This window comes from Vanessa cardui, chromosome 20 (genome assembly GCF_905220365.1).
Source record: "Vanessa cardui chromosome 20, ilVanCard2.1, whole genome shotgun sequence".
NCBI classification, from domain to species: domain Eukaryota; kingdom Metazoa; phylum Arthropoda; class Insecta; order Lepidoptera; family Nymphalidae; genus Vanessa; species Vanessa cardui.
The window spans coordinates 1,699,154-1,723,611 of record NC_061142.1 but is presented as its reverse complement, the minus strand read 5'-3'; the positions used below and the strand labels follow the sequence as shown (position 1 = coordinate 1,723,611).

The window sequence follows — 24,458 nt, the reverse complement described above, 5'->3', positions numbered from 1 at the left end:
ACAACATTAAGCTCACACCGTGGATCCCTGGCGATGTATGGGTTTGAAGTTAAAATTCATTAATAAAAAAAAGACATTTTGTTTTCAGTTTTATTGAAAGAAATAATCTGTACAATCTAAGAAAAATATGTATCACAAAAGGACGTTTGTCGAAGGCACTACAGTACACTTACCCGCGGGATCGTTTACATTAAATCTATAATAATTTACTCGAAAACGCAAACATTACATTAATATCAACAAATCTATACTTAAGCCTTATTGACATTCATAATAATAATAAATTAACCGTACACATTTGTCGCGTTACATTTCCGAGTAAACTACCCAATCCAGCGGTACCTTATAATCTACCAACAAAGTGATTGTCAAAAAATAAAGGAATTAATAACAATACTCTATGACCGACTACACACGGAGCTACTTTATAAAACTGTATACATTTCGTAGCCACATGTGTAGTCGGGTCTGATTAAATACATTTTTTTTTTAATTTACAAGAAAAAAAAAATAAACACGTAATAATTAAACATGTCAAATTCCACATGGTACATACTTACAGTCTTTGATTTCGTTGTGACTACCAGCATTAATTAAAATTACGATTATAATCACTATTTACATTATATTCGATGAATAATTATCAGTAATTGAATTAATTCGAATAGGAATACTCTGCGCAGAGCGAGGCTAAGAAAACACCTAACACCGTGCGAACGAATACAGTGGCAACGAGACGCGGGTCTTAGACACTAGGGGCGATTTAGTGGCAAAGGATACGGCCATATGGCTACGCATTCCGCAACAAATATGGGAAACACGAAAACGGACATATATTCAAGACTCGATTAAAATGATTCAAATGACAGTGACATTTCTATTTGACAGTTCGTGACGTAACCGTAAACCTATCGACAGATAATAAATACTCAACGTACCAACGAACATGCAATCACACCACCGGCTCTGTCGTTCAAAGCTACGTCACAGATGGAATTTAATACAAAAGAAAAATATATCTCTTTATACATTCGTAGACATATTGAGATCATAATGACTAAAGTTGTCATCGATTGCCACCATATTAATTATGCACTCGCACACATGTATACAGCTTTGAAGGCATTCCTGTCTGCATGTGTGTGAGTGTATATATATTGCTAAATACATCAAAGGCATGTGCAAAACGCAAAAAAAAACAACATAAAAAGACCTACACAAATACCGTGTAAAAAATATAATAGACAAAAAATAACCACAGACAATACATCGTCATAGCAATATTATGCAACTATTTTTTTATTATTTATTTAATTAATTATAAATGGCATTAGTCTCGAAGCGTTCAGGTACGCTTAAAATATTAAAAAAAATATACATACGTTATTATAATTATTATTCGTTTGATTTTGCAAAATCATACTAAACTACATAACCTGGCCGGCACTAGTTTGATATTTATAAATTAGGTGAGGCGTTAATTCATTAGTGAATACGATGGCAAGACTTAACAATGCAAATTTTATATAAAATAGCCTCTGAATGCCATACAAGGGTATCATTGTCGAGACGAGTAGTTATTGCATCTAAAACATTGGCTTGGCGAGACCAGCGCTCTGTGGGCGTGCCAATTCTTTTCTCCACTTCTCTACATCTCAAATTCATTCTCTACTACCCGTCTCCTACATCCCAATGTCATATTTATATTGTCATAATTCGTAAACATGAGTATAATCGTTTGATTCGCTGTCAAATGACGTCTGAAGAGACCCCGATATATATAAGTATATACGTTTAACTCTTGAATAAATCTCTTAATTAGGTAACATTCAATCGCTATAAATATACTTATTATTTATGATTAAATATATCTTGTTGACTCTATAAAGGCACAACATTTCGCGTAAATAAGTGTGTATAAATATAATTTTCGAATCTTTCATATATACTCAAAGCGATCCAGAATTTTTGGACTATACTGATTTTGGACTTCGTTCGTTCCATCTTAATGAGTTTACAATTAACATTATCGCTATCGACTTGAGTTTAAGTCGAAACGTAAGCCTTGTTTAGAAAAAAAAAAAAAAAAACTATTTCAGTGCAACAGACCTGTCAACAGAACGATGAAACGTCACAACAATGACAAATATGTCCAAAATTACAACCCACGAGATTTTCCAAAAATTCCGAAAAGCTGCCCATATTTACCGACCGAGTTCTCGATATCGATAGTCAAAAAGACGATGATCTCCAGCGATGGGCGCGTCACTGGCTGAGGCCGAAGAGCTTAAGCGCGTTGAAGGCGGTGGCCAGCGCCACGTCCTCGGGCCGCTCGGCGAGGAAGCCGGCGATGAGCTCAACGATGGCGGGCAGCGCGCACGGCTCGTTGCGTTGGAACGTGCAGTAGCGGTTCACGAACGTCATGGATCTGATACATTAAAAAAAAAAACCGATTGTTGTAATTTTTTATGCTATCCGTTGGCGTACGAGCATATGAGCATAGACGATGATGGCGCTGTAAAGAATGTCACCATCACCCATAGACAATGACGCTGTAAGAAATATTAACTATTCCTTTCATCGCCAATGCGCCAATTATATAGGGCAATAATACTAATTTACGAATTAGCCAGTGTAATTATTAACGTTACAAAAAATTGTAAGTTTTTAGATAAGAATTCGCTGTATAAGGAGTATATTTTCCAAAAACGTGTGTGAAGGCTTAAATGTATTCACCAACTTAAATATTACTTTTCCATATAATTTTGATAGATCGGAGTTCAAAGTTATTTGTATCGCATATTCAAACATTTATTTGTAGTACAATATTTGGCATAATTATTAGTATTAAATCAGATTTATCAGGATAATCCTCGTAGTACGATAGTGGTAGACGTTGACAGACACGGGTCCTTAGATAATAGTCTGATACTGGCAGATAAACTGACATATCAATGTAGATAAACTACTTTAAACATTTTTATTAACTTGAAAAAAAAACCTCTAAAATCCGCCATTCACACGCCTAGAGTTCAATAGCATACCACATGGAAATTTCTCATTAGTAATCACCATTAATCAAAATAACATATTCTACTCATTACTTCTTATTAAAATAAAAAATATTTTTCTCAAACATTCCCAAGCCAAAGTAGCAGAGTACCGTTTTAAGCCCATGCAAGTACCGCTGAATTTTCTCATGTTTATTTTTTGTATGTATATATGTCATTCATCTCATGCTCAGAGGAGTCATTACATTTTGGAGTCACATGTAAATGTCTAATTTCAAGGACATTTTACGGTATGCAGCGTTGTTAAATTACCTCCAACCTTACCCACGAAGGAAAAGTAGTCTTCAGTCCATCAGGGACACATTTACTGGCTGTTAGTATATGCCCTTGTGCCCAAATTGCAATCAAAAACTATATTTGGCTATGTATCAGATATATTTGAATAAAAAAAAATTAATAAATGTTTTTCATCCTTCAAACTCATTTAGCAATTGCCTACTTAACCACGACAATAATTTACTAAAAATAATAATTTCGTAATTTGGGCATATCCCAAAAAACCTGTTATGCCTTTCTCATACAAATTCTAAAAAACTGATCAAATATAAAATATCACGTACCTCTCAGTTAACGAGTCCTTGACGTGCAGGGGCAGTTTCGAAGCCCTCATATTCGGGTACATGAACGGCGAATCAGTTTCCACCAGCAATTTGTCCAACGGCAATATCCTCTCTGAAAGCAATCGCCTTATACCGCCATCTGATTTATCCTTGCATATGTACCCTGTTATGCCGAGGTAGAAACCTTTCTCTATATACTTTATGCCTTGCTCCACTGACCCTGTGAAGGAGTGGATTACGACGGGCGGTAGGCGGTTGCCGAATTCGTCCAGAATTTTTATTAAATCATCTTGGGCTTCCTTTTCGTGAACAAATAGTGGTTTTCTGAGTTCGCACGCCATTTCCACCTGAAATTAATTTTCGAATAACAATACTTAGACACATGTACTTAGCAACAATTAATTTATCTAAAATTAAGATTGAGATTCCGTTAATTATCATATTATATTCACATCATTACAAAAATATAATTCTATTAATTAGTATAAAATATTTCATGAGAAAAAGCACTTGATGCTCGATTTTAATAACTTTATTTAATTATTTCAATATTTTGTGATTGTAATATAGAAGATTTATTCTCGAACAAAATGTCTCACTACATTATTTTATGGTTGTAAAACCAAATAATAAAATTAATATAACTTCTTCATAGTTTGGTAACGTTATGTAAATATGTACCTATTTTTTTATATACACATATATCTAAATTTATATTTATGTTACTCAGTAATATTATTAATCTATTCATCGTACTTATGTCGAAACATTTAAACTGCAAATTGATAACATCTGATTATTATTTAGTAAATAATATAATGAAAAGGCAACTTTAAAAATGCTAATGATTTCAAATTCGGAAATAACGAAAATCAAATTGTAGTTACAACTTCCGTTCATAAAATACCATGGACAAAACATGTTTTCTTTTTTTCTGACGATTAATCTACACGACATACACGAAATTCTCAATACGTGTTAGTCGTAGTAAGGAAAACATCGTGAGGAAACCTGCATGTGTCTAATTTCATCGAAAATTCTGCCTACATGTACATTCCACCAACACGCATTGGAACAGCGTGGTGGAATATGTTTCAAACCCTCTTAATGGAAGAGGAGGCCTTATCCCAGCAGTGGGAAATTTACAGACTGTTACTATACTTTTTACTTTTAGTGTAACAAATATGTAGTCACGTAAAAATATTGGATCCGAAGTATAAAGTTGCGTTGTCGAGTGAAGCCACGGGCGACTACCAGTCCTATTATATGTTTGATTACAATTCTGCCAAATGGGTATCCACCAATCCACATTCGAGCATTCGAGAACCTTCTTGGAATACGATGACCTATCCTCCTCAAGAAATAAGGACCTAATTTACAACATGCACCACTAAAATAATATATTTTGAACAGGAACATTTTCTTAGTAGTAGGGCGTTGTGCAAGCCCGCCTGGGTAAGTACCACCCACTCATCAGATATTCTACCGCTAAACAACAGTACGCAGTATTGTTGTGTTCCGGTTTGAAGGGTAAGTGAGCCAGTGTCAGTTCCCAAGGTTGGTGGCGCATTGACCTTGAAAGGAATAGTTAATATTTTTTACAGCGTTATTGTCTATGTGTGACGGTGACAACTTACCATCATGTGGCGCATATGCTCATCCGCAAGGCAATTTTAATTCCATAAAAATAAAAAGCGATACAATAAATATGTATCAAGTGGCTATTTTCCAAGTCAATAGTGTGTAATAGTTATCCAAATCAAGAGTAAATCTCTCTAATTGAATTGATTTGATCTTCAGAGGTCAGAGCGATCAGTGCGCAATCGCCTACGCGTCAAGGAATTTTCGTTAACCAGGGCTGTGTAAATATATTTCAACGTTCGCATTTCATGATCATCTATTTAAATTGACGAAAATATATTTCATATAAATTTATATTATAGACAAGCGAATGATTGAATCCATTGGGCCATGGAAGTTATGGCCATCTGTTAGATGAACATGGTTATTTAAATAATAAAATTAAGAGAGCGTCACGCTTTATTCCACATGAAAATATATTTTTATAAAATCGGTACGAGGGCTCCTAATTGGAACGCCTAATGATAAGTGGTAACCATCGCCGAACGCCAATGCGGCACCACGCTTGGGATCTTATATATTATATTTGTAGTTACATTGGCTCACTGAACCTACCATCCAGAACATAAGAAGACATAGTATTGTGAGCGTTCGAATACAGAGTAATATAATAAGAATACATAGTATCTGATGATCGTTGACAACCAGAAGGGCTTACACAAAGCCCTACAAGCAAATATAAAGGCGTGGAATTAGTTGAATGTCCAATAACTAGATATAAACAACAACAACAGCCTGTAAACTTCCCACAGCTGGGCTAAGGCCTCCTCTTATTTTGGAGGAAGGTTTGGAACGTATCTCACCACGCTGTTTCAAAGCGGGTAGTTAGACACATGCTGGTTTCCTCACGACGTTTTCCTTCACCGCGGAGCATGTGATAAACCATAAATACAACATAACTAGAAATCAATAGGCTAAATTAAATATCATCTCGATATTACGTTTCGACGCGATAAAGTATGTCTCAATATGACAGATATACGATAACCAAGACGGCATAATCGTTTCTATATGGGTGTGTTGTTTCCAATTTGTTTCGCTTATCTGTCGAGAGAATAGCACATGTTTTGTATGGAATCAGGAAATGATTCACCGCCTCAACTAGTTAACTGTAGTACATTTATTTTATACTTTAGCTAGCGACCCGCCCCGGCGACACATGGGTGCAATGCTGATACTAAATATACGCGCGGACCAGGACCCGCTGGATTGTAGTAATAAGAATTACGTATATACTGCCACATATTTTTATTATATATTATTTATTATAGATTATGTATATATTATTTTAAAATATAAAAAAAAACAGCGTGGGCCACGTCTCCCAAGCGAAGATCTGCTGATGTTTAGTATAAAATATAAAACGTCATAATGTTAAATATAAAATGTCAAAAAAGGCACGGGCATCTGCGAGCCTGTGGATGTTGTAAAATAAATAAAAAACTAAAAAAAAAGATACTATTTATAGTACAGAACTTGTTTATTTACGGCATCATATTAGATATTTATAAAGTTATCAGTGTTTTTTTTACTTTAATATCCACGTATTACATTCATTCACTCTATCTATTATAACAATATAACAATATATTTAAAATGAAATCATGTTGTAGTAACACAAAATTAAAGTTTAGTGACTGGGCTACTGTTGGTATTTATAAAAGTAGAAATAAATTATACGACTTATATGATATGAGGCGGTGGAATCGAAGCGTAGCCTTTTTAGAATACGTCATTAAATATTCCAAAATTTTTAAAACAGTATGCATTTCTGCTAAGTCCTTATATTTAAAGAAAAAAATCCTGAATTCTGATAATAGAATTAAAGCCACATGGGATGTTATTAGTAGTGTTAGTGGAAAACCCAAAAAGGAAATGATACCAATAGAATTGAACACAGGTAGTAGATACACGAGTTCTGAATTAGAGGTTGCTAATTTATTTGAATCATTTTTTGATAAAGTACCCCATAAAATAACATTTCATTTAAAATCATCTACATCAAATGCAGCTAGGTTATTAAATAATAGTGTTTCTAAATGCGTTATTGATTTTTCATTTGAAACGGTTTCTGCAATAGATGTCATAAAAGTATTTAAAACTATAAATATTAAAAAAACTAACGACATATGGGGCATTTCGGTAAAATTTTTTAATAACATCATATACGATATTGCTCCGTATATAGCAGCAATTTTTAACAAGAGTTTGGACACGGGTTCATTTCCTAACTTGTTAAAATGTAGTAAAGTTTTACCACTTTTTAAAACTGGAAACAGAAGCGATCCCGGTAATTACAGGCCTATTTCAATACTCCCATCCTTAAGTAAAATTTTCGAAAAAATTATTTTAAATCAACTTCTCGTCCATTTCGGTACAAATGCTATTTTTCATGGTGAGCAATTCGGTTTTAGAAGAGGTCGCTCGACAACTGATGCGGGAATTGCGCTTCTCAAACATATTTACGATGCTTGGGAGAAATCACAGAACGCTATTGGAGTATTCTGTGATTTATCTAAAGCATTCGATTGTGTAGAACACGAAACGCTTCTTTATAAGCTCAAATATTACGGTGTTAAAGGTAAAGCTCTTGATCTCATCGCTTCATATTTAAGTCAAAGAATCCAGCAAGTTTTCATTAATGGAATAAAGTCTTCTGGATCTACGTTAAAAATGGGAGTTCCACAAGGTTCAATTTTGGGTCCCTTTCTATTCCTAGTATATATAAATGATCTTCCTTTCTATGTTAAGGGTATTTGTGATATAGTGTTGTTTGCTGACGATACTTCGCTGATTTTTAAGGTTGACAGGAAAAAAAATGACTATGACGATGTGAACGGTGCATTATCACAGATACACAATTGGTTTACAGTAAATAATTTAGTTTTGAATGCTCAAAAAACAAAATGTGTAGTTTTTACCCTACCTAATGTTAGCAAGCAAAATTATAATATATCTTTAAATGGTGACCGTCTTGAAGTAGCTGATACTACTGTGTTTTTAGGAATAGAATTGGATTCCAGACTTCAGTGGACTTCTCATTTATCATCCCTAACAGGAAGACTCAGCTCCGCAACATACGCGGTTAGAAAAGTTAGACAACTAACTGATATTGATACCGCTCGTTTAGTTTATTTTGGTTATTTTCACAGTATTATGTCATATGGCATATTACTTTGGGGTAACGCTGCAGATATTGAATCTGTCTTTATTTTACAAAAGAGAGCAATTCGGTTTATTTATAATCTTGGAGCTAGAGACTCTCTTCGGGATGTTTTTAACAGAGTAGGAATACTTACTGTTGCGTCGCAATATATTTACAACAATATCATGTATATTCACAGTAACATTGATCACTTTGATAAAATCAGTGATAATCATTGTATATGCACTAGAAGTAAGGATAAACTTATAACGCCAAGTTTCCGACTCCGCAAAGTCAATGGATCCTTCTTGGGGCAAGGTATCCGTTTCTATAATAAAATTCCGCAGAAATTTTTAACTTTGCCGTTTAGTAAATTCAAATCGTTTGTTAAAAATACATTGGTAGAAAAAGCATACTATTCGATACAAGATTTTGTAGATGACAAAAAAGCGTGGAGTTAATACCTGTTGACTTCCAAGCAGGATACATTAATTGAAATAATTGTATTTAATTAACATGACGTTGTATTTTTTAAATGTTAAAAAAGAGTAACTACTGAGTTTCTTGCCGGTTCTTCTCCGAGATCAAATCCAATCAAAATATTAACTATCCAAGTTAGCTCTTGCGAACACTTTTTCTACGAACAGCTGTTCGGAATGTAGATGCTTCCGAGAAGTTACATGTAGCCTATTGCAATCGAAGTAGGAAATACGTATTTACGTAATTCATACGATTTGCTAACTCATCAATATTGTGAACCACTAAGATTCTATGATTAATATATATTTATTTACTAGCTATGCCCGCGACCCTGTACGCGTTTGAATTTAACAAAAAAAAAATTCTAGCCAAGTTACTCCTTATTATATCAGTTATCTGTCAGTGAATCCCGTCAAAATCGGTCCGGCCGTTCCAAAGATTAGCAGGAAAAAACAAACAGACAGACAAAAATTGTAAAAAATGTTATTTTGGTATACATATGTACCGTGTATACAGACACATGCATTGAGTAAAAAGGGGCTATTTTAATATTTCAAACAGACACTCCAATTTTATTATATGTATAAATAATACAACACTATTACACTTAACTAATGATATCCACTATAGATTTTTTTATGGTATAGGTTGGCGGACGAGCATATGGGCCACCAATGTAATATAATAATGGAAAGTGGTCACCATCGCCCATAGACAATGACGCTGTAAGAAATATTCGTTGCAAGAATTCGTCATATCGTCAATGTGCCACCAACCTTGGGAACTAAGATTTTATGTCCCTTATGCCTGTAGTTACACTGGCTCACTCACCCTTCAAACCGAAACACAACAATACTGAGTACTGTTATTTGGCGGTAGAATAACTGATGAGTGGGTGGTACTACCCAAACGGGCTTGCACAAAGCCCTACCACCAAGTAAGATTACTTCCAAAATTCCGACATTAATCCAGCCTCACGATTGATATCGCGTTAATTTGCTGTCAAATTGTTTATTTGGTTTTTCTCCTCTTATGATTGGAATAGAGTATAGATCATTAATTTCTCGCTCGCAAATTCGCTTACATGTCGGGTATTGATTTTTAGAAAAGGCATACAAAAGTAGAGTCCTTACTAATTCCAATATGGTTCAGACAGACAGAATTACTTCAGAATATATATAATAATATAATTGCATTGTAACTTATCCCGCATGGAATTAAACGGATACTAATGTAGTACCACTTAAACTTCTACAGCTCGTAAGTATATAAATATATAACTAACTAAACCCGGCAGACGTTATTACTATATAATATGCACAAATATAACTATATATTTAGATGCGTCTCGAATTACAGGTAAACCACAACATATATATTACAGAACTAACCGAGTGTAAATAAAAATATTATCAAAACATAACCGCTTGCATCAGATATCATAAGACTACAGACTTCGATCCGGACACATCCCATTAAACAGCAATGGCTTCCTAATTATAAAAACTCGTCAGTGTGCACACAATGTAATCGAGTAGAGACAATATATTAAGTTTTATATACATAGTATAGTAACAGGCTTTAAATTTACCACAGCTGGGCTAAAGGCTACGAGCATATGTCCCCACGCAGATCCAATGCGGCTTGGTGGATTGACATGCGACAAAAATTCTTTGAATTTAGCACGTGCTGGTTTCCTCGCGATGTTTTCCTTTACAGCCGAGCTTGAGATGAATTGCAAACACATTTTAAGCACATAAAAATTCAGTGACGCTTGCCTGACTTTGAACCCTTAATCATCGGTTGAGATGTACGCGATCTAACCACTGGACAATCTCAGCTCTTACAGAATATGAATATTCTCCATTGACATATTGGTAAAATCTACTTTCCGAACCGGTGGTAGCTTTCCATTCAATTCAAAACTTTAACGTAACAAATTAAAAGTGCTTTTACGAGCCTACCTTGAATGAAGGATATTTTATTATTATATACATATATTGAAGAATATTTTATTATACGTATTGATGCACCTGGAATATAGTCTGTGGGTGGAATTAATGTGGGCGTTTTAAACAGCATTTTGGCTTCACCAAAATCTACAGAGGCCGGAAATATTTATTAAGTTATTTAAAGACAGTAAGACAATTTCATTTCAAACAATATAGACGACGCGGTCAGGGTGTCAACCTTTCATTTCATTAAAGAAATATAAACCGAGTATATCGAGTGCATATATAACAATCACAGCAGGAATTATGATAAAAAAAAAACCATAAAACCGTACGTACCGTACCACTCTGGCATATGATGCACTCAAAACATTTCTTGATTTCTCTTACCTACATATGTACAGTCGGACTAAGAAAACCTACGTCAGTTATCAGATTCATTCCCTTTTCAAGTCGTAAACTCTTAGTATCTTTTGAATCTAAACATCATATCATTGCGACGCAATATGTCATTCTCGATCTGAAAAGCAGATTATCGCTCATGAGCACACGAAAACAGACCTTAAGGTGACGAACCTTTTCTTACCCCGACTCTACATACACTTTAATTTTACTCCCAAGTCACGATATCAACTTTCAAAGCGCAATTTTTCACGAATACGCAACGAAAACCAGGTTATTTCAGATCTGACCAATGACGTCACGACAATACAAGGTCAATGCCGTTTATTCATCATTACTTCTACAATTCGAATAAGGTGTTATTATTAGGTTCGAAATCTATAAGGTCAAAACTGGATATCGTACTTACTACTCGTATTTATCATTTATCTCGTTCGCGTAGAATCGTCGTGCATCGAAAGAAATTTCAGCGACGACAATTTTTAACGAGATCAACAATTAAAATGTAAAACTACAAGACAAGTCTACAAGATCTACCTTATATAAATAAATAAATAAATATATGAGACAACATCACATACATTACTCTGATCCCAATGTAAGTAGCTAAAGCACTTGTGTTATGGAAAATCAAAAGTAACGAAGGTACCACAAACACCCAGACCCAAGACAACATAGAAAACTTATACGTAATCTACATCGACTCGGCCGGGAATCGAACCCGGGACCTCGGAGTGGCGTACCCATGAAAACCGGTGTACACAGTACTCGAGCAGGGAGGTCGTCAAAGTCAAAAACGGAAACTAAGACGAGTTGTCTTTATCGTATTTGAGATGGATATATAAATATCTGTGTCACCCCTATATATCATACAGATTTTTTATTATTATATACATAGGTAGACGAATAAATGGGCCAATAGTTGATAAGCAGTCACCTCGGCATAGACACTAGTGCTGTCAGAAATATTAATCATTCCTTACCAGTGAGCTAACAACTTAGGGAACTGAGATGTTATGTCCCTTATGCCTGTAGTTACTGTCTCACTAACCCTTCAAAACACAACAATAATGAGTACTGCTGTTTGGCGGTCGAATATCTGATGAGTGGGTGGTACCTACCCCTTTTGTTTTAAAATGAATCTGTATCATACTAGTCTATGTGTTTTTCAGGTGTTAGGTTTAAAAAAAGTATGCCTAAACCCAGGCGAACACAACTGAATTACTGCTTAATTTAAGTTCACAAAACACAACATAGTAACGAAACCTGCATGTGTTTAATTCACTTACATTCTGTCACATGTCGCGTGGTATAAGCCCCAAAACTTTCTCCTCGAAAGGGATATCTTAGTCCATTCGGCGATTTTTTTGCATATTTAATGAGGTAAAATCGAGGGGCAGTACTTGTAATCTCAAATATATTAGGTAATTTTTTTTTATTGTATAGTTTGTCGGACGAGCATATGGGCCACCTGATGGTAAGTGGTCACCATCACCCATAGACAATGATTCTGTAAGAAATATTAATACCTATTCCTTACATCGTCAATTTGCCACCAACCTTGGGAACTAAGATATGATGTCCTTTGTGCCGGTAGTTACACTGGCTCACTCACCCTTCAAACGGGAACACAACAATACTGAGTACTGTTATTTGGCGGTAGAATAACTGATGAGTGAGTGGTACCTACCCAGACGGACTTGCACAAAGCCCTACCACTAAGTAACGTTTCCATAAATTTGTTACTCCTGTTACTCGACTACATAGAGTCAGTAACTCCTTTGTGGGGGCAATGTATACGGTTTTACAACAGGATCCCAGAAAGCGTTCAAAATGCCTCTGTTGCCAAATTAAAAAAAAATATTAAGGAACGCAAAAGGTTACTATACAATTCATGAGTTTATGATCGATAGCACACCTTGGGAATGAAGCGATCGCCTCCTGGCTATTTCATCTCATATTAAATTGTTTATATAATATATGAGACAAACAACAAAAAATATACCCGCTGTGTTTCTTTCGCCGGTTCTTCTCAGGTCGGGGTATTTTCTTTTCCGAAGCGGTGGTAGTGTTTCAATTGACCATCAATAAGAAAGTGTGCTGCTTCTATATTGAATAAAGTTGTTTGAGTTTGAGATTAAACGTTTAATAACTGCTACCCCTAACAGTGTCCTACTCCACTTGTACGTTCAACGACACGGCGTCACGTCACTCGCTATATTTAGAGTCGAGTGGGCAACGTTTCGCATGTTTCGTTTCAGCGATAAACCGACAGACTCGATTGATGCAGCGAAATTGAAAATTATTTACACGGTATCAAAGTGTTCATTTAATTCATTCCAATGTACAAAGAATTTAAATACATATAAATATATATGAGACAACACCACATACATTACTCTGATCCCAATGTAAGTAGCTAAAGCACTTGTGTTGTTTAAAATCAGAAGTAACGACGGTACCACAAACACCCAGACCCAAGATAACATAGAAAACTAATGATAATCTACATCGTCTTAGCTGGGAATCGAACCCAGGACCTCGGAGTGGCGTAACCATGAAAACTGGCGTAAACACCACTCGACCGCGGAGGTCGTCGAATTACATTTAGTTACTGATAGTTCAAGTAAAAACTACCATCGTTCTGAAAGTTAAAATTCTATGGAGTAATTCTACAAACATATAACAGTTCTGGTATTTCCGATGATTCTTTTCTTAAGAAACTTTGACTACATCACACAAAATGAAACCCCAGATTAATCGAAAGTAGAGGCCAACTCTACTTATTTTTATCGGCTTCGCAGGTACAATGCTGTAACTGAATAAACTACAGAATGCCTATACACAGTATTATTGGTAATTCGACGTATTCCCATCAAGAGGTGATGGGTGACTATTTGCAATAATTTTAACTCCCGGTGCAAAAATGAACAATTTTTGGATTATCAAGTTTTTTAGCTTTTTACAAAATTTGTCAAAAATACAACTTTAAAAATTTATTTAAAAAAAATTTCATATAAAATAATTTTTTTCTTCTGTATTTAATTATTGATTACAAATAACCCTGAATACAACGTTTATATCTTTTTTATTTTTCGACAATATATACGACCCTTAATTTTAAATCTTATGTGTCATTAATGTTTTATTAGCGAATCGCAAATAATAAGTGAATCTTAGGTGTGTTTACATTAATTCCATCTTCGATTCAGAGCACAAATCATAACAACTGGGAGACATTAGTGAGAATAGCCGCCATGCCGTTCGAAATAGAAAAAAAATGGTTTCATATAAATCATTTATACGTAAGGTAATCCAATAAGATTATAATAAATACGTCAATATATATCTAATCTTCGATGTATGTAGGTCAATCGCGTGACATATGTATGAAACATACTTTATTGTACGCCACAAACGAAAATGAAAGCTTAGGATTTAACATAAACAATAATATAACATAAAAACTGAAAAAGTAATAATGATCAAAACAAATAAAACAATATAAGCAATGACTCAATATGTAGTAAACTGGCAACCCCATCTGAGAGAGATTTAAAAACATCGGCGTTGTCGGTGCAGTCATAAACACATGTATTTATGTTTATAATAAATATTGGACATCACATACATTATTCTGATCCCAATTAGTTACTTACGGAAATCAGATTTGGATCGAATCAGGACGGTTATGGAAAATCAGAAGTAACGACGGTGTCATAAACACCCAGACCCAAGACAACATAGAAAACCAATGAACTTTTACTGCATCGACTCAGCCGGGAATCAAAGTCAAAGTTACAATCTTTATTCAAAATAGAAATGATTACACTTTCTTATTCATAGTCAAAAATCTACCGACGATCCGATCGCAATCGAACCCGGGTCCTAGCATTGGCGTACCCATGAAAAACGGTGTACACACAACTCGATCAAGGAGGTCATCAAAGCATATGCAAACTATTATTACTTATTTTTAGGTCCCGATCTTTCAAAGATTTAAACACCTTATAAGGGATTAAATTCTCAGATATAACGAAGGTAAATTAAAGAGCACACGACCTGTCACACAATATGTATTGAACTTCGATAACGTTTCCTGTTATCAACGTTATGGTTCATTTGTATAATATGTTAACACCCTAATAGGTCGTAACTTGATAAATAGTCTAATATATTTATCAATAGAGCATGTGATTAGCGTGTTAATACAAAGTCTTCTTAATTAATATAAATACATATTATTAAATATATTAATATGTATAAATGAGTCGAGATGGCCCAGTGGTTAGAACGCGTGCATCTTAACCGATGATTGCGGGTTCAAACCCAGGCAAGCACCGCTGATTCATGTGCTTAGTTTGTCTTTATAATTAATCTCGTGCTCAGCGGTGAAGGCAAACATCGTGAGGAAACCTGCATGTGACAAATTTCATAGAAATTCTGCCACATGTGTATTCCACCAACCCGCATTGGAACAGAGTGATGGAATATGTTCCAAAACCTTCTCCTCAAAGGGAGAGGAGGCCCTTTGTCCAAGCAGTGGGAATTTACAGGCTGTTGTTGTTGTTGTTGTAAATATATAAATGTGAGTATAAATTTAGAATTTTTTCTTTTGTATAATATTTAAGAGCAGTCAGTTTTCGTATACTTTATTCCAATAAATATAAACAAATCTTAGATGTACGCACTACATATAATTCCTTATTAATTAATCTTTATTTACTATAGAATTATATTTAATTATTACTACTTATACTTAATTTCCATGTTTAAAACTACGCTGTCGACCAATAATTTCGCTTTCATTCGACATCAAATATTTCATGACAAAACATTTCATATGTCCTAGATGTGTGAATAGATTAATATTCTTAATATCTTAAGGAAATACTAACATCTATTTTATTAACTATAATAATATACTAACGGAAATCGTCAAAGAATCAGGATCATTTAGTTACATTTATGGCCGTTTATAATTATAGCTGTAGAAGGTACAAATCATCTTATAGATACACTATTAAGTCAGAACGACTGAATGCATTTGAGATAAATTTATCGTAAAGATAGATTAATGTCTAGTCTCGTTAATACCTGTTAACTTCCAAGAAGGATATATCAAATTTCAATAATTGTATTAACTAACATGACTTTGTATTTTTTAAATGTTGAAAAAGAGTAACTACTGATTTTCTTGCCGGTTCTTCTCGGTAGAATCTACCTTCCGAACTGGTGGTAGCTTCACTTAATTGTAAAATGATGATTCAAAAGTGCTTATAAAAGCCTGCTTGAATAAAGTTTATGTTGATTTTGATTTTTGAATAGCACAGAGGTATTCGTGAGGGAATAGGAGCCAGTGGTTAGAACGCGTGCATCTTAACCGATGATTGCGGGTTCAAACCCAGGTAAGCACCGCTGATTCATGTACTTTATTTGTCTTTATAATTCATCTCGTGCTCAGCGGTGAAGGAAAACATCTTGAGGAAACCTGCATGTGGCAAATTTCATAGAAATTCTGCCACATGTAAACCCGTATTGGAACAGCGTGGTGGAGGCCTTTAGCCCAGCAGTGGGAATTTACAGGCTGTTGTTGTGTTTGTTGTACAGGGGTATTTCATTTAAGGATTTTTACCGTACGACGACAACTTCCGGAGTGGTTATTATTACGTAATCTGTTTTATCCTCTGGGTATTATTTACTAGCCATATTTATGTGGTTAGATGATATTATCAATTCACTGAGTACACATAGTTTATTAACGCCAGAAATGAATAATAATTACCAACATGAGTTACTCATACAATTACTGCCTGCAATTAGACATTACGTCAAAAGTCTATTTGAAGTTTTACGTAATTCGTCAGAGGAATAAAGGTAATGAATTCACTTTCGCGTGACGAGAAACTGCCTACACCGACGAAAGTTAAGACTCGTTTTTTTTTTTTAAGACAAAGGCTTTAAATTTTAGTCTCTAATCTTTTCGAATCATTTTTAATTAAACTACGGAGACGAGACGGCCCAGTGAATAGAACGCGTCAATCTTAATCGAAACTCTTGGGCAAACGAGCAAGTATGATTGATATTTTACTAATAATATACATGAGAAAGCAGATCTGTATGTCCATCTGTGTGTTGTCATTTCAAGATCAAACCAATGAATGGAATTTGATAGAGTTCGGAATGAAGCAAACTTGAACTCATGAGCACATATGCTACTTTTTTATACCCAATATCTTACGACCAAGTGGCTTAAACGCGAGCAAAACTGCAGGCGACAACTAGCATTACATGTGCTTAATTCTTGTTGATAATTTATTTATCCTATAATATAGGCGGACAGGCAAATAGTTCATATAATGATAAACAGCTGACTCAACCCAGAGACATCGGCTTACTTGACCTTATTTCCAAAACTGGAGACAGATTTTTGACTGTCAATAAGCAAGTGTAGAGTGTGTAAATAGCCGAGGTGGCCCAGTGATTAGAACGCGTGCATCTTAACCGATGATATGATTTAAATTCGAAGCACCACTGAATATTCATGTGCTTAATTTGTTTACAATTCGTCTCATGCTCGGCGGTGAAGGAGACCAGAATATGTCTAATTTCATCGAAATTCTGCCACATGTGTATTCCTCCAACCGGCATTGGAACAGCGTGCTGGAATATATTCCAGCCTCTCCTCAAAAGGAGAGGAGGCCTTAGCCCATCGGCGAGAAATTTACAGGCTGTTGTTGTGGTAATCAAGTGTAACGCATCCATAATGATTAAAGATTTAGAATTTTAGTGTCAAATGACATTCTGCGTGTAGTATGTACCCAAGAAGCCGGACGGGAGTTGTTTAATCTATAAACTCATACATCGAACGTGAGCAGTCGCATAACAAGTTCTAATTATAATTTATCCACGCCGTGCACAGCCTTGAAAATGTGAAAACCGAATGAACTCATTAAAGCGTCTGACATACGTGTGAAAAATACTATTAAAAACCTGTTTTTTTTTAAGGTTCATCGAAACCTTAACAAACCAAAACTCCTACCTAACAAACAAATGATGAAGTGATATTCACATGTGTAAATTAAAAGTAATTATAATAATATGTATAAGACACCATGGTGACCGTCACGGTGTGCGCATGCGATCTCATGACACGCCCCCCCCCTTGATTCCCCTGGTATTTTAGTTGGTATTCCGGTAACCTGGAGCTCATAGCCTTTTTAGCACCGACAAGTCCCACATACCCACTACTACACTACACGGGACAAACGCTATCAGAATTTTTCAGCGATAAAAAAAAAACAATTTGGATCGGTTGATCAAAGGGGATCATATACACGGTAGCATGCGTAAGCGATCCCGTGGCGTCCGCCGAAAGACGGAGAGGGTACCGCTGGTTTTAGTGGGTAAACTCGGTGGACCTGGGCGCACTCGGCGTCCAGGAAACCGGGGAGTACCAACACCCCCCCCCCCCACTGTCCATTACGTGGGGGAATAGCGTAAAGCGTTTTTCCAGCGATAAAAAAGGGGGGATCATATAAACATTAGCTTAATCGTAACTGAGGATCAATTCTACTCATTCATAACGGCTACTACTAGACTATTATCCAAATCCAATTTAATTGCATCCTAGAATAGAAGTCATCTAAATAGCGATGGTAGTTCCGATCAAAGAGGTCGGCAAGTCGGTCTGACTCACCTGCCGCTTGAAGACTTCCCGCTGCACGCTGGGCTCGGAGAAGTCCTTGGTGTAGTTGAGGCCGCACTCGCCGAGGGCGACGCACTCGGGCGCCGCCGCCGTGGCCGCCAGCTCCGCCCACGCCTCCTCCTCTGACATTGACTTCGCGTCGTGGGGGTGCACGCCTAGGTCCAATATATTCCACTACTCACTTATACATTCCCAACTAACTATTTACAATGATTACCAATTCTTAAGCGATAGTTATTGGTAGAAAATAATGGCATCATTACTTAGTATAAAACAAAAAATTGACAACATCACATACATTACTCTGATCCCAAGTAGCTGAAGCACTTGTGTTATGAAAATCAGAAGTAACGACGGTACCACAAACATCCAGACCCAAGACAACATAGAAAACTAAAGGTAATCTACATCGACTCGACCGGGAATCGAACCCGGGACCTCAGAGTGGCGTACCCATTAAAACCGGTGTACACACCACTCGACCACGGAGGTCGTCAAAAAAATATGTATGTATGTATCTTTCAAATTACGCAACGGATTTTGATATGGTTTTTAATACATAGAGTGAATCGAGAGGAAGGTTTTGGTATATAATACATGGACAATATAATAAACACTGATAATTGTAGAAGTTTGTGATGTGATATCGATAAATAAATTCTGTAGTATATTTCGTATCAGTATTGAACGCGAGCGAAGCCGGTACGGGGCATAAAATGGTTCAATTGGGTGTGTCGAAGTGGTTAAAAAAATAGGTTGCACAATTTTGCCCACACAACACACACAATATAAATAAAAGCTTGTATCATATGATTGTATCTGTTTAAAGTACTTTCAAACAGGTTGTGTTATCTTGACAATGTTTTGCCAAACAAAATAACCTGCCTTTCTATTTTTAAAAATAATATATATTCCAATTATGTGCACGTCTAAAAATATAGTTATATAAAACAATACAAAAAAGAAATTATGTAACAATTTTTAGCAACTTACAAAACACAGTTTCATTCAATCTCATATGAACATGCAATCTCATTGGACAGCTTGTTTCATTTATTTAGAATTCAATGAGCAAGTAAGCCACGCACATTTTGCTTTTCTATTTTAAATAGCACAAGAACACGAAATTCTGCCTTGTCACGTCAATAATTGCAATTTTAAAAAAAATGAATTGAATTAATGAATTTGAAGATTTGACAACATTACTCTGATCTCAATGTGAGTAGCTACAGCACTTGTGCTATGGAAAAAGTAACGAAGGTACCACAAACACCCAGACACAAGACAACATAGAAAAGTAATGATTTTGATTGATCTACTTGGCCGAATCGAACCCGGGACCTAGGAGTGGCGTACCCATGAAAATCAGTTTATAAACTACTCGACCAAGGAGGTCGTCTAAAATTAATTTTAATTACTTGGCAGGACATTGCTTAAGCTTGTCAAGGTATAGTCTATTCCAAGAAAAGAAGAAAGTTAAACTAACCTTTGATACAAACCATGCATTTTGCTAATAGCTCGGCTATTTTATTCACTACAAATAGTTCTTAATTTAAATAAATACTTTATATATATAAGAATTAATTTAAATAATACCACTAAATACTATTTCAGTAAACTACTTATATTCTATTTTGATTTAACAAAGTTCGAAATGTCATTTTTTCACAATTCAATCAAGAATATTAATCAAGCTCTTGACCAATAGTATTGTATCATTTCAATGTCCTGTTATTTCTTTGATTTATGTCTTCTTGTGGTTGGAAAAGACTACAGTTATCCCCCATTTATTAGACATTCTACTATCAAATGGTAATATTTAGTAGTGTCGATATCCGGTTAATGTGTGATGTTGTGCTGTGTAATGCCATACCAAAAATATTGAAAACAGGAAACTAACCAATCACAGATACTTTTATGATAGCATTATATACTAAAACTTCCGCAAGAACAGACTGTTATGAATATGAGCTTATTTGATTTTACCGTTGTACATTACAAAAAGCAACATCCTTTATTAGTACAGATTAAAATTATACAAATTTTATAAATAAACCATACCTGCTGTAGAATATATTGTGCTGGGGTACAAGCGGGTCAGTCTCAGTGCTTCTTTGCTGCTTCGAACCGATGTTCCTGTTACCATGATCTTCTGGACGCCTAGATCATTTTTTTTTAAATTAATCATACAAAATTTCTACGTTAAATATATTCTATTCAAGTATTATTTTTAGAAGTAAATTTACAGGCTTGTATTGAATATTCAACAGAGAACTAACATAGACTCATAAATGTCACCAATTAAATATCATCAGTTATATTAATTTAATTCACTTAAATTTATTTATGTAAATATAAGAATACAGATTATGCTCAAATCATGTAATTTACATAGCAATGATATATTAAATAATAAATCTAACAAGATTACAATTAGAAAGTTATTTTCAATGTTCAATGAATATTCAGATGTTGCAATGCAATGCTATTGTTGTTTTTTTAAGGGGACTACATGAGCTAAATGCAAGTTTTAAAATGCCAAAAAGTATATAATCCAATGCAATAAACCAAATGAAAAAAATATATGTTAATCTTCAGGATAGATGCTAGTTATACATTGTGTTGAAAACATGATGTAATTAATTTGGTACGATAGAAAAAAATCGCAAAGTTACCTCTAAAAAAGTCTTTTTTTGTTTTTTAACTACACTTATATACCTTCAATAATTTTGGTCTTTTATCAGATTATTCTACAAACAATATACTAAAAATTTATTATCCTAATTATTTAGTAAAATCAATAGATTTTTTTTAAATCAGATTTTCTTATTTTCGACCAAAATGCGTAAGCATGTGTGCGTGAGCGCCTCGTACAGACACTGCCGGCCGAGGCCTGTTGCTATACAGACGTGTCGCTCTTTTCACCGCATCGTTGCGAATAAAATCTCGTAGATTTTATTTTTGTGTAATTTTAATTGTAAATTAATTGTCGAATATTATTCTTTTATGTAAATAAATATATTAAGTTAAAATAGTCTAGTTGTAGTTAGCCATTTATTTTTTTGTTAAGTTATTTTTTATAAAGTTTAATTTTGTAAACATGGGAAATAAAGTACAATCTGTGAAGAAAACTAAAAAACGTTCATATAAATTAAAAAGCCGAACATATGAAAGATAATATGAAAAGGTAAGAGTATTTAATTAGTAAACATATATATATATATATATATATATATATATATATTTTATAAATAATGATTATTGGAAACATTTATTAAAAACAATGCAATTAGTTCGCATAGAATCAGATTTTTCGACAAATTTCTTACAGTCACCATGGAGTATTTGGTCAATCCAAGCAAGTCCAAGAAGAATGTGCGGGTTCGATCCCCGCACTCTGAACTAAAATTTTATTATTTTTAAAGGACTATATTTAAATATATATATTAAAAAAAAAAAAATATATTAAAAAAATATATATTAAAAAAAAAAATATAAATATTAAAAATAAATAAAAAAATAAATAAAATATATATATTAAAAAAAAAAAATATATATATATATATATATATATATCTTTTTTTTTTTTTTAATTATTAAAATTTAATTCCTAACAACTATGCATTTATTTTTTCAGAATTAAGAAAATCGAAAAAAAATAACACGGAAGCTATTTCTATTACGTTAGAGTTTAATTTTATCAATTTTGTTTATAATAGGAAATATAGTTATGTATGGATGAAATTTAATAATAAAAAAAATAAATACAAATTAGCACATCACATGAATATTTAGTGGTGCTTGCCTGGGTTTGAACCCGCAATAAGATGCGCGCGTTCTACCCACTGGGCCATCTTGAAATATGTAATTGTTGTGAACCAAAGAACTAAAATATTTAGAAGTGTCATATACGTAATTAAATATTTTTTAAAGATTGGAAATAGTATCAATTGAAAAATTTTAGCTCGTAGCTTCAGTGAAAGTGGGTGAAATATTGATTGCAAGTATCCAAGATATTTTAATAACGAACGACGACGAACGAATAATTAAAAAAAATATTTTAATAAAAAAATTGAAACGAAATTTATTTGCTTTTTTGTTAAACCAAAAATAAATAAAAATATTTGAATTTAATTGAATCAGTTTTATTTCAAATGTCAGTCAAAAACAATACAAATAATTCTAATATCCAAACTATTTTTATGAGATTTATGACTAAACCCACTGTGATTGACCGAGTTAACCAATAATTCTACTAAACCGACTTGACGATATTATTTTTATAGTAACTTTTTGATGCTGACTTTTTTAACTTAATTTTTTTTCTTTGTGTACCGATATTAGTAAAACGAACAAACTCTACGCTTTTTGTCAGTGTACAAATTACGAACAGTTCCAATTTTATTTAATAAATCGCTTAACAAACTTACAAAATTTAAAAATAGGTACGATTTAATATTTAGTATTACAACTAATTGAATTGATACAGTAAAAATTAAAGAAAAAATGTTTAAATTAACTATTTTTTGTACATAAAATAATAATAATTTAAGTTTAATTAATTCAGTTTAATTTTATCATAATTTTTTAAATGACACAAAGAAATTAAAATAATTCTGTTGTCCTGTCTATTTTTATGAAATCTATGATTGATAGAATTGATAGAATTGACTTCGCTTCGCTTTCGCTCGGCGCGGCGCGCGGCGGTTCGGCGCCATCTATTGGAATATTCAGGCGTAACCTCGCCGCCTCGCTAAGCGTAGTGCGCGCGGGGACATGCCGTTTTTGTCGTTAGTGTAAGTGTGTGCGCGTGATTCTCAAGGGCAATTAGCTCCTGTAGTCCCCTTAAGCCAATTATCACAGATATATAGAAATGTTCATACTAACGATTAAATCTACAACCTAAATCAACACAAATGTATCGCGTTTTTTTCGCGGAACGACTAATATTCATTAATTCTGTTGTTGCATTTATCACATACTCGCACGCAAGTTTTATTTACACGTAATATTGTTATTTCTCACACGTACCTGCATCTTTTGCCCTTTGAACCACGGAATCGAGATCACGGCTGTATTTCTTGTTTGTTAAGTTTGCGCCAATGTCGATCACAATCAGATTCTCGTAACATCCCTTAAGTTCTTCGGATATCTGGATTTCTTCAGACGTCATACTTAATTTTGTATGAAGCTTATTGGTGCGGTGTTTACCTACAAAATTACAATAATTTTATTATTATATTCTCAGAGACACATTAAAAAACTATAATTAACTTACAAATTGTATCAAACACTCCTGCTTAATAAGCTTCTTAATTTTTATTATGAATAGTGAAAATGTACACCCTTTTCACTGAGATGCCACCATGTTTTTGAGGAAAGTTTGCGTTTTTCTTGTACAATTCGTAATGTCAAATACAACGGTCCGTGATTTGCTATTAAGTGTCCCGCAGAAACATTCCATTGGTTGTTGCAATTGAAATCCACTTAGACATTCTA

General features: G+C 34.2%; 1 protein-coding gene across 1 annotated transcript; it reads right to left on the bottom strand.

Moving 5' to 3' along the window:
- Positions 1-66: 66 nt before the first annotated feature.
- On the bottom strand, positions 67-24,396 carry LOC124538287 (3'-5' ssDNA/RNA exonuclease TatD). Its single transcript, XM_047115295.1, has 6 exons — positions 24,238-24,396; positions 23,991-24,170; positions 21,021-21,119; positions 18,951-19,114; positions 3,632-3,978; positions 67-2,428 (listed from the first exon to the last, which is right to left on the bottom strand). The coding sequence occupies exons 2-6, from the start codon at positions 24,130-24,132 to the stop codon at positions 2,266-2,268; spliced, it is 915 nt and encodes a 304-aa protein (XP_046971251.1). The 5' UTR covers positions 24,133-24,170; positions 24,238-24,396; the 3' UTR covers positions 67-2,265.
- Positions 24,397-24,458: the final 62 nt, after the last annotated feature.